Source organism: Hemicordylus capensis, chromosome 1 (genome assembly GCF_027244095.1).
Source record: "Hemicordylus capensis ecotype Gifberg chromosome 1, rHemCap1.1.pri, whole genome shotgun sequence".
NCBI lineage: Eukaryota > Metazoa > Chordata > Lepidosauria > Squamata > Cordylidae > Hemicordylus > Hemicordylus capensis.
In genome coordinates this window covers 67725915-67742785 of record NC_069657.1, presented here as the reverse complement: position 1 = coordinate 67742785, position 16871 = coordinate 67725915, and the positions used below count along the sequence as shown (strand labels likewise).

The following is a 16871-nucleotide window of genomic DNA, read 5'->3' as shown; positions in this document are numbered from 1 at the left end:
AAAAGACTGACATCCAGGTGAATGATGCACACAAACAACAAAGGAAGCACATGTGTGCTGTGCAACATTCCAGACTAAAACAGTTATGCTGGTTCCCACAGTTCCAAGGTCATTGCTATAATGGCTATGTTAAGAAGCATGTAAGTTGGCATCTGCCTATTATGTGCCTCTCACCTGAATTTCCAGCCCTCACTTATCACCTTTCTTGCCACTGCAATGCTGATTTGTCTGTCACCCCAATGATGAATGCACATTTGCTGGCTCCTGACTGGTTCGCCTCCATTTTAGAAACCATCACCTATGCTAAGGTGTTCTTACAGGGTATTACAAAGCCTGTGCCCCTTTAGTATCCCTGTTCTTGGAGACCCTTTTTTCTACTTTTCCTGCCCATCTGTATGGTACAACAAGATAGCAGTACCTTAGCATCATCTCCTTCTATTTAGTCCCTGATTTCTGCTTCAGGGATGGATGATGGGAAAGAAACACATTATTCAGCCATTCCAGTTTGTTCTTTCCTACTTCCATTACCAGAACTGTATGGGTTCCAGTCTGCTCTCATGCAGCTCTTATAACATATGAACTGGTTTAGAACAAGCATTTGCCTTCAGTTCCTAAGGCACTCTGGTTCTACAAGAAAGCATTTAAAGACACAATTCAGAATAATTCGTTTCCTGTTCCTTCAAAATGACAAAAAGGTGTGTGTGTGTGTGGGCGGGGGGACAATTAAATGATACGTTGCTATTGGATACCTCTTCGCTCTCTTCCCTGCCCTACTCCCTTTTATGGAAGCATAATATACAAGAAAGCAATAAACACACTCCATTTTAATACAGTTCCAGATATTTACAATGTATCCCAGAGTTCGGCAGTGTAACGTCTCCATTTTTAGCAGCATAGGTTGAGCACATAGTTAATAGTTACACTTAACTGATACTTTGGCATCCATCACGGTGTAATCTTATATATCTACTCAACAAACAGACCATAAACATTTATAAAAACATTCCTGCTCAACAGAAACTGGTGACAAAAATTACTTTCCATTTAACTTCAATAGTAAAAGGCAAAGCTTTTCTTCAGCAATAACATTGCAGCTAGCAGAACTTTTACAGTCTTACACATTTTGCCATTATTACACAGATTGTGTCATAAAATTGAATGCCATTCTAATCAAACACACATATCATACACATATGTATGTTTGTTCACATTCAAAATAAGCAAGTGTAACTCAAAAGCATACTCTATGCACAGAAAATGCTTCAATGGTGACTGAAGAAAGTAATCAAAGAGGTCTCTATAATAACCCACACTTTCCTTTAGCAATTATATGCAAAAGCATCAAAAACAATTGGCACAATACAAAATGCGTGGAATCAATAATATTGAATCTAGAATATACATGTTCACATTATTATACAAATAGTTTTAAATGATATCTAATCCCCTCCTTTTAAATTAAAAAGGGGGAATCCTTTGTAAACAACTTGCACAGTAGTCAAGTTATTTACAGTGTTGTAATTAACACAGCTATAGCTGCAGAGGAGGAACCTTATCTTTTCCAATGCACCAGTTATTAATTTAAATGCTTATGACATCATTGGAAGCAAATATAAATATACAATAACTCTCATGAAATTTGCGATGTAATATCCGAAGTGTGCAACATTACATTTCACAACTGTGCAGTTACCATATTAAGCTATAGTTGTAAATGATGCAATACAGAGATCCACTCGACACTGAAACCCAAACTGTGCATGTATTCATCCTTGAACTCGGGCAGGGTAGTTTTGTGACTGGAGTTTATGTTTAAGTTGCAATTCGGCAAACCTTTAATGCCAGAGCTATGGAACAACAAAGATTCATTTGTTTCTGAAAACTATAGATCTTTCCAGTCCTACAGCCAATAAGGTAAATCTTGCTGCTAAAGGTTTGCAGGATTGTACCTTAGTGTTGTATTCCAGTCTTCATTCCCAGCCCAGAGCTCAGGTGCACTCCTGTTCATATACAGAGCATGAATCATCATCTCTGTTCACTTCAGTGAGGGGAACATTTCCATATAAGCAGTGTCCCTTTGAGTACATGGAATTGTGCCCTCTACAGAAGTGAATGGGGAAGCCCTTGCTGGTAGGAATCTCTGTGTGTGCTGCAGATCTCCCACACCTATTGGATCAGGGTGCTGGGACAGAATAGCTAGGCTCTGCATCATTTTAAATCTTTAGCTTTCTGTGCTCTTGTATAAATAACCATTTATTTTCATAGCACTTTGTACACTTTGACTTCTGTTGCTTTGTGCTTCATCAGTTTACTTTGATAGCTGATTTTAATTGCAATTCTCAGACCACTTACTCTGTAATTATCCCAGTTACTGCCTTTATCCTGTCAGTTCCTCATCTCTACTGCAACAGCTATGTGGCATAAGTACCCTTCTTTATACAGAGAGACACTAAAATAGCCATTGTATATATCCTTTTCCTATCCTGCCAGAAGGGTTATAGCCTCAGTAACTTCCTGCTGATGCTTGATGGACTTCCCTACTTGTGCTGGGGATTTAGGCATTCAGCTATTGCCACCAAAAATCTAAAGGAAAGAGAGGTAGGTGATTGACTCATCTCTCTTTTTCACATTGCTTTAGTCACTTCTATCTATTTGACTGACACAGATGATGTGATTCATGGAGTAAGCTGACTCAAAATTATTCAATGAGTAAATGTTTGTAAAACTGGATACAGAATTGCAGTGTTAAGCATTAGCCTTATGATAGTTAAAATACCTGTTTCACATACAGGAGCTGTTGCTTCTTCAAGCAATACCTTTCTTTTTAATATGGTATATGTTTGTAAACATACTGGCAAACCATTTAATTTATTTCAAATAATTTGCTTTCAAGAAATGTGTTAGGGTCTAAAGTCCCAAATCTAAAAAGTTACTTGGGAGTAAAGCTAATGAAAGGTCAACATTATAGTTAACTTTACTCATGAGTAAGTGAAACTCAGCTCATAACTTAAAGCTGCACACATCCGGAACACACATGCTTGGAAGTTCCATAGAAATCAAAGGAGCATTGCTTAATGTGTTATAAAACTCCAGTACAGAACGAAGGCAAATCCACAGAAGGAAATAACATAAAACTCACATAAGATTGCTAAGTAATCTTATTTCTCCTTACTTCCAAGAAATGTGTTTAGGATTGGGGTGCTATAATAGTTATTTGGAATGGTAATAAACAAGTTGTATTCTTGTACCATTTTCATGGATGCCATACTTTGGATTGCAGGCAAGATTGCAGGTAAGAGCACATAAAGTTAGTTCTGTTTTTCATTTCAACAATCCAAATACACTGGATTTAAAAAACAAAACAGCTTCAGAACTATTTATGTATGAACAAATAAAATTCAAAATAAAATTATTACTGCCATTATTTGTAGGTAACATTAATTTCTCAAAGTTAGTACTGTTATTGGCTCCTTCATTTGCAAAAGACACCACCATACAGTCCATTTGCTACTGACCCTCACAGAAGAAGAAATAAATCTCAGACAATGTTCATAGCCTTGCAACGAACACCAAGAACAAGTCTGTCCAAAGATCGCAGTCATTTATTGTTGGCCAGTGATATTTGCCTTCCTTCTGCTTCCATGCAACCAGGAAAGACTTCTACCAGGAGTGTTTCCAGACAGCGATTTAACTTTAACCACAGAAGGGCAAGTGTGCGTTCATATATCGCCTGGCTTTAAGTTGAAGTCCCTGCGAGCTATTGGGGAGCACGCCATACACAATTCAGGTTTTTCATTGCTCATTAGAGTCTGGACCAATTTATGTAAGATGTATTTCTAAATCCATCTTTTGTGTCTTTTTTAAAGGCAAATTCAAAATATCCTTAACTCTCAGTACTTCACCCCTCTTAATCCTGCGGTAAAGCCTACTGTCTGGGAAAGCTCCAGGAGAAGTTATGCTAAGCCTCTTCTTATTGGACAGTTATAATTAATCTGGAGAAAGCTGTTAGAAAAATACGTAGGAAGGCGCAATGTTGCGTTCTAATAATGTGGACAATGAATGTATGGATCTAGTCCATCACTGATCATTATGGTCTTTTGACTTTCTGCTTTATCTGGTAGAAGTATGAACACGAAACTTCCTAAGATATAGACATTAATACTGCTCCACTGAATAGTCATTGACAATTACACCAATGTTTATCACTGTGGCTGCTTTCTTCATAGTCATAAGTATATATTTATAATCACACAATTTCCTTCTTTTGTTTCCAGACATTCAAAGCAACAACTCTACAAAGAAAGACTTGTGGCCAATTTAATTTACAGTGCCTGGTCAAGGCCAATTATTTTTCAAACACTTTAATTTAAATTAAGGCAGCTTTGTATTGCCCTGCCAGTATAACTTCTCTTCCATTTTCTTCTTCTTCCACTGACAGAAGAGGAGCAACTTAAAGGTTTTTCTGAAAGTTTTGTTACAGAGAGCATAGCAGATTGGGTTAACAGTACTATTTACATAGCATAACCAATAGCCAAGGTGCCACAATGTTGGAGGAATACAATCTGAGCAGAACGTGGAGACCAAAACCATTATATTGTATGGTGTCCAAGTGATTATGAAAGCTAGAAGAATGGCACTTAAAGTCTGGGCTGCTTTACGCTCCTTTATAAGAACCATTCTTTTTCTTTTAGTGATTTGATTATTTATGTTTGGATCCATGCTTTTCATGGAAGTGTCCTTGGATAAAGTGGCAGAACATGGAGTGATTTTTACTTTTCGGCAGCCATTGTTAGTTTCTGGGGTGCCAGCAGCTTTAACCACTAAGCGAAATTTATAAGCTACACATTTGTTACTTTTTTGAACATGGCCTTTGGTTGGTGTTAGAAAGTATTTCTGAGTCTCATAGTCCTTTTCTGTAGGATGGTCTTTGATTGAAGCTTCCTTCTTCTCTTCTGTATGTTCATCATCCTTCCCTTTTACTGGGGTCTTATACACTACTTGAAAGACTGAATCAGAGGCATGTTTATCCTCTTCTTCTGAAGATGCATAGCTGCTGCAAGTGGTTAGTTGGTCTGCTTTAGACCATTCATGACAAGTATTTTGAATTTCGGATGCTTTTGCTGTTGCTGAAGTACTTCGACTGGATGAAGACCATGAAGCCTGACATCTTTCCCTTTTCGCCAAGTTTTGTTGCTTGCAACTAAAACATGACTTCAGCAAGGCTTTCTGGGGCTTTATCATTTCAAACTCAGCCACAGAATTAGAACCTTGAAGTTCAGCCAGGTCTTTGGTGCGTTTTTCAGTCTCTTTATAAATACGGCAATACAAAATGGTCATCACCGAAACTGGAATATAAAAAGCTGCAATTGCAGTACCAAAGGTGATAATTGGTTCATACAAAAACTGTATCTGGCATTCTCCAGGTGGGACAGTTCGTTCCCCTACAAAGTACTGCCAACATAAGATTACTGGTGCCCAAAGGATAAAGGAAATTAGCCAGGCTAAGCCAATCATAATGCCAGCCCTTTTGGGTGTGCGTTTAGCCCTGTAGGTCAATGGCCTTGTGATAGAAAAGTATCGGTCAAAACTGATAACGAGCAAATTCATTACAGAGGCATTGCTAGCTACGTAGTCCAGGGCCAGCCACAAATCGCATGCCAGACTTCCAAGAGACCAGTATCCTATTAATATGTAGGACGTATAAAGATTCATGGAAAATATTCCAATGATAAGGTCAGCACAAGCAAGACTGAGTAAATAGTAATTGTTCACTGTCTTGAGTTGGCTGTTGACTTTGAAAGATATCATTACAAGAACATTCCCCACTATGGTTATTAAGCTTAAAATGGCTGTTACAGTAGCAATGGTAATTACTTCCCAAAGGCTATGACCTTCTAAATGTTTATGGTTTGCAGCTGTACCATTGACAACAGTTGAATTGCTATACAATTTTTCTTCCATCCTTTTTCTTGGCGTATTAACATCAGGTTCTTTTAAGTTGCTATAGCTTCATCATCTGTCCTTTGAAGAAGACACCTTTTTTAATGATAGAGAAAGAAAAAGAGAAAGCTCATGAAACATTAAGAGTCCACAGACAAATGTATTTAGCACAATCTGTTAGATCAATGTACAATTTCAGTTATTAATTATGCTGCATTTCAGAGATATTTAAATATTCTGTATGCAATTTACAGATACCAAGTAAGCACAATGTATTTTAATATATAAATTTCTTTTACTGTAAGAGGATGTAGGCTTCTGATTTATACAGAACTTTTCAGGCAAAGGTTTATTGATAACTGAATTATTAAGTAACAATTAGGTAAGTATAAGAACATAACAACTCTGCTAGATTAGGCCCAAGGCCTATATAATCCAACATCCAGTTTCACACAGTGCCCACCAGATGCCTCTGGGAAGCCCACAGACAAGAAGCGAGGGCATGTCCTCTCTCCTGCAGTTGCTCCTCTGCAACTGGTATTTAGAAGCATCTTGCCTCTGAGACTGCAGGTGGCCTATAGCCCTCAGACTAGTAGCTATTGATAGAACTGTCTTCCATGAATTTGTTTAAGCCCAATTAAACATCAGCTTTAGCAGAGGGTAGAAGAGAGAGAAACTGAGCTTATCAAGTACCCTGTGACACCCTGTCCTGGAAGACAGTGTGTAGAGCTTGTGGTGGGTCAGTGGTGCACTAACCGCCAGACCTTGAGGACCCAGTCTGGTCCTCCAAGTCCAGGGGAGCCTCCAAATAGCCAGGGCTGGGGGTCTCTGGCAGCCACACTGCGCCTGCCCCACCAAAGCTCCGGTTTTTGTTTTTTTTAAAAAACCTCTTACCGTGGCCAAGGGGTGGCTGCAGCGGAGAGTGGAGCAGTCCTTCCCCCACTCTTCCCGCTGGTGGTGGAGTGGGAGCAGGAGCAACACTGTGCCCATCCATTTGGGCCAGTGTCTTTAAGCAAATGTGAGGTGACCCTGCGCAGAGAAGGTGACTGCAAGCCCGTGACATCACGGGCGTGCGATGCTCTCTCCACTGTGCAGGTGCGCCTCACATTTGCTTAAAGATGCTGGCCCGAATGGATGGGCACAGCCAGGGGCGTAACAAGGCTGGAGTGGGCCCAGAGACAAAATTTTAAAATGGGCCCCTCATTGATACACACACACACACACACACACACACACACACACACACACACACACTTCACAATATAAAGTCATGTGACTTGCCTCATGTGACTTGCCTCTGGGGGCCCCCTCGAGGCCTGGGGGCCCCCAGGCAGCCGCCTCCCCTTGCCTAATAGTAGTTACGCCCCTGGGCACAGCGTTGCTCCTGTTTCCACCCCACCGCCGCCAGGGGAGGGGGGGGAGAAGGACTGCTCTACTACCCCCCTCCCGCAGCCACCATTGGGCCATGGTAAGAGTTTTTGGTTTTTCCCCAAAGCAGAGTTTTGGTGAGGCGGGCCCCCCAAAGGAGGTTTGGGGGAGCCTGGCACAGGGGGCCCTCTTGCAGCTGGGCGGTCCAGGCACCCAAATTACCTTGGTGTGCCCCTGTGGTGGGTACCAGCCGGCAGCTGCTTCTCTGTTTTCCTGAGGCTCTCCCTCTTTGGGAGCAACATTGCTACGGGCCTCTGTAGGTGGTAGAGCTGCAGCTTCCTGGAGGGCCCAGAGTGCTGACTCAGCAGTTTCTGCTGGGCTGTGCATCATTTCCTGGGCCAGCAGTATAAAAGAGCATGCTGCCTTGGCAGCAAGCTCGCTGCTAGTGGGGTTGCCACCAAAGGGGCAAGGGCTCTACTCTGCTTGCTGGGAATACAATTTTAGCTGTTTAATTATGTGCCTGGGTGAATGTGAACCTGGGGAGAGCTGGGGATGCTTCATTTAGTGTGGTTACGGGTAGGGGAAGGTATGGGGTGGGGTCTTGTTTACACCAGGAGGGGGGGAGTGTCTTGACATCTTATACCTATCCCTTCTTCTGGCTGGGAAGGGAGAAGAAGGGAACCCTCTGGGAGGGTACCTGGCTGCCATACCAGCTTGTCCTTTGGGCTGCTGTTTAATTCCAGGTTGGTCCAGAATAAAATCTCTATCATCCATGATTTAATTGTGGAGGAAGGGGCTGACCAGTTTTGTATTACAGAGACCTGGGCGGGGGAGCTGGGTTAGATTAGTTTTTCCCAGCTATGTCCACCTAGGTATTTAATGCAGCATCAGCATACGCTGGAGGGCCAGAGATGTAGGGTTGCTGTAATTTATAAAATCTCTATTTTCCTCTCTAGGCCCCCTGTCCAAGTGAATGCCGGTTCAAAGTGTTTGTACCTGGTGCTGGTCTCTCAGGACCAGAGGTGCACTGAGATAATTTTGGAGCCTGAACCTACAGGCCTTTGAGGGCCCCTCTCCCCTGCAAAGTAAGCATCATCATGCTTGGCTGGGTGACCACACCACCTGGGACAGACTAAAGAGGATTTGGAGGCCCCTAGTGACTGTGGAGGCCCTGGATTTCAGCCCAGAAGTCCGGGGTAAGAGTATGTCTGCTTGGGACAGAGAGTGGAGATTCTGCTGGTGTACTGCCCACCTTGCTGTCTAGGTGTATCCCTGCCTGAGCTTATGGAGATGGTCTTGGATTTGGTGTTGAGGCCTCCAAGAATTATTGTTCTGGGTGACTTCAACATCCATGCTGAGGCTGCCTTGTCTGGGGTGGCTCAGGATTTCATGGCTGCCATTACAACCATGGGGCTGTACCAACACATTGTTGGCCCAACACATGAACTGGGGCACACTCTGGATCTGTTTTTTTACTGGGCAGTGGGGTGGTGATTTGAAAGTAGGGGATATGTTATTTGTGCCCTTCTCAGATAACTTCCTTCGGAGGTTTAGAGTTTCAGTGGCTATATCACTCTGCAAAAGTGGGGGACCTATTAAAATGGTCCACCCCCAGAGACTAATGGACTCCAATGGATTCCTGAGGGTCCTGGGGGATTTTCCAGGTGGTATGGCAGGTGCTCCTGTCGAAGCTCTTGTTGCTCTTGGAATGGAAAGAAAGCTCGGGCAGTTGACACAATCACTCCCAAGTGCCCTCTCCCACGAAGCAGAACCCATGCAGCGCCTTGGTATATACCTGAGCTGAGGGCGATGAAGCAAGCTGGGAGACGGCTGAAACACAAGTGGAGGAAAACTCAGGGTGAGTCTGAGTGAACACAGGTTAGAAATAATTACTGAGCCTTTTCTGTGACAGTGATGGAACAGAATATGTTTTTTTCCATCCACCATTGCATCCTCTCAGTGTCGCGCAGCAGGGCTTTTCTGGGTGGTGGGACGCCTCTGGAAATTTGGCCCCAGGCAAGATGTGTTAGAACCCTTGGTAGCACCTTATGATGCACTTGCACAGCACCTTGAGAGTAAAGTCACTCGCATTCACCAGAAGCTGGACTCTACAGCTGATGCAGTGTCATTGGGAGAGTGTTCAGAGTACCACCTGGACCAGTTTTGCTGGAAGAGGTTCAATTATTGGTGCCCAAGGATGTAGACAAGGTGTTCAGTTGAGTTTGGTTGACCACATGCATGCTTGATTCTTGCCTTTCATGGCTTATTAAATCTAGTAGGGAGGGAATTTTTAGCTGGGTCCAACAGGTTCTAAATGCCTCATTGAGAGAGGGAGTGGTCCCAGCTAGGGATGTGCACAGAACTGTTTTGAAGAACCAGTGGTTCCGCTGGTTCGAAGGCGGTGGGGTATCCCTTTTAAGAGCGGGGGGGAGGGTGCACTTACCCCTCCCGCAGCTCTTCCCCTGCCTGCGTCAGTTTTTGAAAAAACCCATTGGGGTGGCAGTGTACCTCCCTGTCGACCCGTTGCCCTCGTCTTACGGATATGACTGGAAGTCACTGGCGTGCCTGCACAGTGCATGTAGGCACGTCAGTGACTTCTGGTCATATCTGGAAGATGAGGGCAATGGGGGGGCAGGGAGGTACACTGCCGCCCCGATGGGCTTTAGCAAAATGGAGCGCTGGCAATGTGGTGGGGGGGGTAAGTGCACCCTCTCCCACCCTTAAAGATACACACACACACCATCAAACCACCTCCACCTGGTTCTATGCACATCCCTACCCTGATCATCTCCCAGTGTGGAGATTCCAGAATACAATGAGTTAATAGTTGGTTGGGGAATGGTTGCTAGGTAAGCCTGATTGTCAAGAGGGCATGGCTATGTTCTGAATGGAGAGTTCTGTGAATGAGATCCTGCAGAGGGCAGTTAGAAAATGACAGTTGGGGCTGAAGAGAAAAAGAACTGGAGTTGGCGGGGTGGTGGTGAAACAGAGGCTTGGAAGGTATGTATAGGAAGGAAATTGTATTAAGAAAAGGGGAGCTAACTGAAGGAGAGAGTGGAATAAATATCTTTCAAAAGAGACTTCCAAGGTGGATATAATTTACCTTGGAACTCCTAAGCCTGAGAGTGGGTATTTATTAAAGATTGGTAAACCGTGTAAGCCATCTAATGGTGCAGCGGAGAAGCAACCTGCCTAGAGAGCAGGAGGCGTTTTTTCGAATCCCTGCTGGTGTGTTTCCCAGAATATGGGAAACTCCTATACTGGGCAGCAGCAATAGGAAGGTGCTGAAAGGCATCATCTCATACTGTGCAGGAGATGGCAACGCAAGCCTCTCCTGTACTCTATCAAGAAAACCACATGGCTCTATGGTCGCCAGGAGTTGACACTTACTCAACAGCACAATCTTTCCAATATTTTTCCCCAAACTGTGTAACAGTTAACTATGATTAACAAAATCTATAGCCAGGATACGGAAAGATTAGTCTTTTAAAAGGAACAATACAAGATTCAGGTCAGGGACTGAGTGGAGAAGAAAACCAACTCAGAGATCATAGCCACTGACCCTCATTAACACACTGTAAAGCAAATAACATCTTAAAGACTGGAACCAAACTTGTAAATAGTTGTATAGTCATCTGAAGAAGAACACTGTTCTGAAATATAACTTTCAGCTTTTCATTTAGTCCTGGATCTATGGTTGGTTCATTCCCAAGCCTAATGCCATTACTTGCAAGTATGCAAAAATGGGTAAAGAGGAATTTTAAGAAAGTAGTGGCAGCAACAGAGAAGGGAAGAAAGTGGTGCAAGGAAGACATTAAAAAGAAAGGGTTGCATGTGGGTTGCAACTGTGGCACCCAACGTTTTAAAAAGTCTTCTCAAACCTTCAGGAGAAAAATCTTAAAGGACAGTGGAAGTGTAATAATAGCAATAGGTGGGCTAGAGGTGTGGCTATTAACCAACCTTGCACATCTCTCAGTTTTGCTTCTGTGAAAAGTCCAAACAATCGTGTTTTATGAGACTGGATTTTTCCTCATTACTAATTTTCACAGGTAGTTTGTCATAAATGCAAGAGATATATAGAAAAATGTGAAACATCACTATTGCTTTTAACTTGATAAGCTTGATTCTCAACTGGGATACATGTGATCAAAGCATGGAGAGGAAACACTTGCAATGTCACATTGATAGCCATATGTAAATTATATAGTTTAAATCTGGGATTAATGCTCTCTGTTCATCTGGGTAATATAATTGGGACACTTATGGTCAAACTGCTAGTTGCTACATATAAAATATGGGATTTGCTGTGCTACTTGAATCAAAATGTGTTCGGAAGGGGGAAGAGAGAGAAAGAATGAGACTGAGATGTGCACAAAAATGTATTACTAAATGGTGTGTTGTATGTCATGTGCGTAAGGCTGCTACTTATTCCAGCTTTTCAGATTACTTTTAAAAATGGATCAGTTTCTAGGGCACTTTCAAACATGAGACTTAAATTAGTTTGTTAAGCAGATGTAAAATCTTATTGGCCATAATGCATACTCAATTTCAAACTGGCTTTCTTCTCCTTGCTGAAGCAGATATTAACATCTCTTATACATGGTATAAATAGCATAAGAGGGGCTTAAAGGTGGTTTTTAGTGCCATGTACAAAATGGACTTTGGAAATATCTGGTTTATCCCTTGAGTTTTTATTGGTCTAGAAATCTGCACATGGGACAAAAGAAAATATCAAAATTAATTTTACTTGAACATAAAATGAAAAAAAAAAGTATAATTGAAAAACAAAAATTAAAAAGGAATACAATCATAAAAGCGATGAGTAGCAACAAAATTTAGGAAATGTGCAGAGGCTGCAGAACAAGCCCTGGGATCCTAACTATAGTTCAAGAGGACACTCCATCCCTTTGCTCTGGGGTCTAGCCATTAGCACTACTGTCAAACCATTTGTTTTGTGAGCTCTTAGACATCAGTGTACCTATGGACACCCTTCCTCCTTGCCCATTTGGTACATGTAGCAGTGGCAGCAGCTTTGCTGGTGCTGCTATTTCCATCCAACACTGTGGACTGGGTCCTGAATGACCAGGTGGGAAGGCAATTGAACAATAATGAGGTGGCTGCTGCTGAAACTGAGCTGGGTGTAGGATTGTCTCATGTCCAAGATTGGCCTGAACAAATCCAAGAATTGGATGTCTTGTACAGGATGTAGAAAAGGTATTGTTCTGGATGTCCAGGAATTTGAGCCTGAAGATTGCTTTATGAATTTTACCAATTTTTCTGTTGCTTCTATCCAGGCATCAGGGGCGTAGCTAGGGGAAAAGGGGCCTGTGTTCATCCCTCTCTCTGGCGGCCCCCCAGAGTGAGGGAGATAATGAAGAAAATAGGGAGGGATGGAGCTAGAGGGCCCCCAGGAGCTGGGGGTCCGTGTTCTTTGAACCCTTTTGCTCAATTATAGCTGCACCCCTGCCAGGCATTGTTACTACATGGTGCTAAATGTTTACAAGTCCTATATTCTTACCCTTTCTCTGGCACCAAAGCGAGATAAGTCAAGCCTTCATTTGTTATAATTGTGATGATCATGGCGTACAGCTCATGAGAACCCCAAATCCACAATCCCAGAAAATTAGAATATTGTGAAAAGGTTCAACAGTCTAGGCTCCAGGTGTCCCACTCCAATCAGCTAATCAATCCATAACACCTGCAAAGGGTTCCTGAGCCTTTAAATGGTCTCTCTGAGCCTTTAAATGGTCTCCCTGGCCCCCACTCAGGTCAGGGAGTTTGAGCAGTGCATCCTCCTGCAAATTCAGCCAGATGCTTTTGGGTTTGATCTAAGCTTCTTTGTTGGCATTTGGCTTCAGGGCTATTAGAGGAAGGAAATGCAGGACGAATCTGAGCTCTGCCACTTCCTTTGGTTAAATGCGTTATAGCAGGCAGTGGGAGAAAAGGCAGCTACTGTTTGCCTTGCATTGTGGACAGCATTCCGTGTGTACATTTTGTTTGCACAGCTACAGCTTTATCTGTGCAGTGAGTGTGGCAGCACAAGAAAAATATCCCCAACTTTTTTTTAATTGATTAAATGAGAGAGTAGAATTCAGTTGCCATTTTTGCTGTGCCAGCTTTGAGATGAATAGCACCAGTGCAAGAGTTGGATTTCTACTTCTGGTTTCTAGTCCTTCTGGTTGAACAGTGTTTGCAAAAGCCTGAAAATATTAGTGTCTTCTTAGGGCTTATAAATGTGAGGTGAAGGGAGGGACTGAAATAAAGGCAGATATACTTATGGTAGGGATGTGCACGAACCTGTTCAGAGGCCTGTAAAAGGGCCTCTGAACAGGTTCATACACCTGGAGGTTTGGCCGGTTCAAAGGTAGGACGGATAACTTTAAGAGCGGGCCTGATGTGCACATGTGCGCCGGCTACTTCTGGTCCAAGGAGAGGATGGGGTGTCAGGGAGGTATGCTGCCATCCCGCCAGACTGGTTTTACAGAGAGCGTCGGTGGGGGAAACTGGCGGGGGGGGGATAAATGCACCCTCCCCCACCCTTAAAGTTATTCTCCCCGCCTTCAAACTGGCCACTGGCGGTTCCGTGCACATCCCTAATTTCTGGTGCAACGCCTGCTGTTTTCTTGATACACTGGCTGGATTACTCTGTTTGTTGACCTGTTTTTTTGCATTGCAATGCAACAGAAGAATAAAACTAAATTTTAAAGAAAATAAGCTGCAGATATTTCCCACTTGTTCTAGTGTAAGCTATTTTATTTGATGCTTTTTGATACCCATTCTTCATTTCAAACAACTTCCTACATTCTTATGGAAACCATGACAGCAAATTTGGAAACAAATACTCTTCTGTTTTAACAGGGGTGTGTGTGATGTTATCCACTCTGTGTGCACATTTAGTTCTTGTTGTATGACATTTTATTTATTTATTTGTATACCGCTTTCCAATAAAAAGTTCTGAAAGTGGTTGACATTGGAAAGATTAAAAAAAATACATTATCCCATCCCCAAACTAGTCGATTGGTTTTGGTTAATCTAAGGCATGTGTGAGTTCCAATCTCCAGGATATTTTGAAGGAATGGGAAGCCTACTGTTTTTACAGGATAAGAGCAAGAAAGCAAGGATGAATTCAAACTTAAATAAATATAACTTAAGACAACAGGGATTTATTTATTTATTTTTATTTCATACATTTATTTATTTATTTATTATTTTATTATTTAAAACAAAATATTCATTTTATAGTCCGCTTTTAAATACCAATTGCTATTAAAACAGAAAACAGATAAGGGCAATTGGCCAGCTGCTTGAATATTGAAGTATTATCACTTCCAGTAACTGTTTGTTGAAGTATATGTTTTTATTATACTTTGTAATAAAATAGAATAAAATCGTAAATACACTTCTTTCCTTCCATATTCATGGTGTGGGAGTATGTGGGCATACGTGAACGTGTGCACATTATGTACAGAGGCACATAATAATGAACATGTGCGCACAACTGCCTTGATACTAGGGGTGTGCATGGAACAGGTTCAGAGGCCCTTTATGGGCCTCCGAACCGGTTTGAAGAACCAATGGTTCCCCTGGTTCAAAGGCAGCAGGCGTCTATCTTTAAGAGTGGGGGAGGGTGCACTTATCCCTCCCGCTGCTGTCAGTGTTTGTTTTTCAAAGCCCATTGGGGTGGCAGGGAAATGGTACAGGGAAATTTTAAGAAAAAGGAGAGCAGGTCCTTACAGCTTCCTGCTGGGGCGCCACATCCCAATAATGCACCCCCCCCTTACATGCAGTCCCAGCACGTGATGCACACGTTCATTACTGAGCACCATAGATGATGCTTGAACAAGAGTGCATCATGTGCAAAAGCCTTGGCAGAGGTATAATATCCTATTTACCTGTATCCAAAACTAGGTTTTTCCCAAGTTCTTTGATGTTAGAAATTGTCTTAAAGTCTGACAAGTCGTGTGGGTGTTTGTGTTCAGAGTCGTTTTCCTTTCAGGTAAATACGGATATAACCTATAGTTAACCAAGAGAGTAGTCTTGAATTTAGACATCTTCGATTCTGGAAAATGCAGTATGTTGTCTAGAGAACTGTATTATTTGGAGTTTGTTTACGTTTATCTCAAGAGCCTAACGTAGGCACTGCATATTGGTGGGGATAGTTGACTACTTGTACACCCACTTTTGTGCGTGGGTGTAGTTATTATGTGTTTCACTTGTGAGGAACTTGCTGCCCCATCCAAACCACGTTTACTTGGAATTATGACTCTGTTTTCAGTGGCTGTTGCTTCCAAGTAGGCAGACGTAGGATTGCAGAGTCGTGTGTAGCCAGGGCCGGTGCTAGGGTTTTTTGCGCCCTAGGCGAGATCACCTTCTGGCGCCCCCCCCCCCCCGGCCAATCATATTTCAAACACAGATGTATTATAGGAATGAAAAGCACAGAATTTGAAATCCCCCCCCCCCCCCGCCAGCGCTCATCGGGGCAGCAGCGTTGCCCCCTTTACCGGATGTAACTGGAAGTACTCGACACGCCTGTGTGCGTTGCACACGCACCCAACGCGCACAGATATGTTGAGTACCTCCAGTTCCATCTGGTAAAGGGGGCAACAGGGCGGCACGATGCCAGCCCAACGGACTTTTAGGAAATCGAGTGCGGGGAGGGGAGAGAAGTGCACCCTCCCCTGCCCTTAAAGTTACCCCAGGCCAGTTCCATGCACCTCCCTAATGTGGGGCCCATGGAGCAGACTTGCAGGAGCTAGGCAGCCAGGGGAGCCAATGGGATGAGAGGCAGTAGGGATGGGGGGGGAACCCTTCTGGGCAGTCTCGCCCCGCAGTGAGCCAGCTGGCTGGGTCCAGGGGGGCTGGGGGGAGGTGGTGGTGTCTTGCCATGGAGCTGGTGGCCCTTTGGCTACTGCCGGCCACCAGGCACTGCCAGGCTCTCCCGGGGCTGTGGCTGCTGGTTTCTGCAGCCCTCTTGCCTGATGTCTCTGTGCCACCCACAACCCTAACCCTACCCCCCCACCAGAGAGGGAGCAGCGGCAGTCCGCTGAGTGTGCGGGGTGGGGGGGGGCAGCCTTCTTGCAGGTGGCGGCAGCAGTGGCCTGAGCCTCCTCCTTGCAGGCCTCTCCTCCGCGGCCGACCAAGCAGGCGCTGCTTTCCGCCCTCCTGCCGCTTGTGCCGGCGGCGTCGCCGTGCGCCCCGCGAGCTCCTCAGTGGGCAACTGCCAGGCTGCTGCTGGGCGGGTGCCACCACCGAGGCCCTCGACTCAGCCGCGGCGGGCTTCCCGTGCTGAGAGTCACTCAGCAGAGCCGGCCCGCTGCTGATGGCGGCTCCGGGGCGCCCAGTGGCCGGTCGGGGCTCTGGGGTGAGGGTGGTCGCCCTCCTCCTCCTCCTCCTGCAGCCACAACTGGCAGGCTGGGCAAAGCAGGGCGTGGGCGCGGGCTGGGGAGCCCCGCCACGCCAGAGGCGCGGCTGGCTGGCTGGCCGGGGTTGCGGGGTGCCCAGCAGCAGCAGGCCGCTGCCCGGCAGGTGCCCCCACTGGCTGGCCTTCGATGGGAGCCTCCGCG

General features: G+C 44.3%; 2 protein-coding genes across 5 annotated transcripts in view; one reads left to right on the top strand and one right to left on the bottom strand.

The window, feature by feature from the left end:
- Positions 1-806: 806 nt before the first annotated feature.
- Positions 807-16871, bottom strand: part of CHRM5 (cholinergic receptor muscarinic 5) — a 119296-nt gene continuing 103231 nt past the window's right edge. For all 4 annotated transcript variants that reach the window (XM_053280527.1, XM_053280524.1, XM_053280526.1 and 1 more), the window contains exon 3: positions 807-6036. In XM_053280527.1, the coding sequence (XP_053136502.1) occupies positions 4372-5961 (1590 nt within the window). In that variant the 5' untranslated portion in view covers positions 5962-6036 and the 3' untranslated portion in view covers positions 807-4371. The remainder of the gene's footprint in view (positions 6037-16871) is intronic.
- Positions 10191-16871, top strand: part of AVEN (apoptosis and caspase activation inhibitor) — a 241714-nt gene continuing 235033 nt past the window's right edge. The window contains exon 1 of the mRNA XM_053280536.1: positions 10191-10308. Within this exon, the coding sequence (XP_053136511.1) occupies positions 10240-10308 (69 nt within the window). The 5' untranslated portion in view covers positions 10191-10239. The remainder of the gene's footprint in view (positions 10309-16871) is intronic.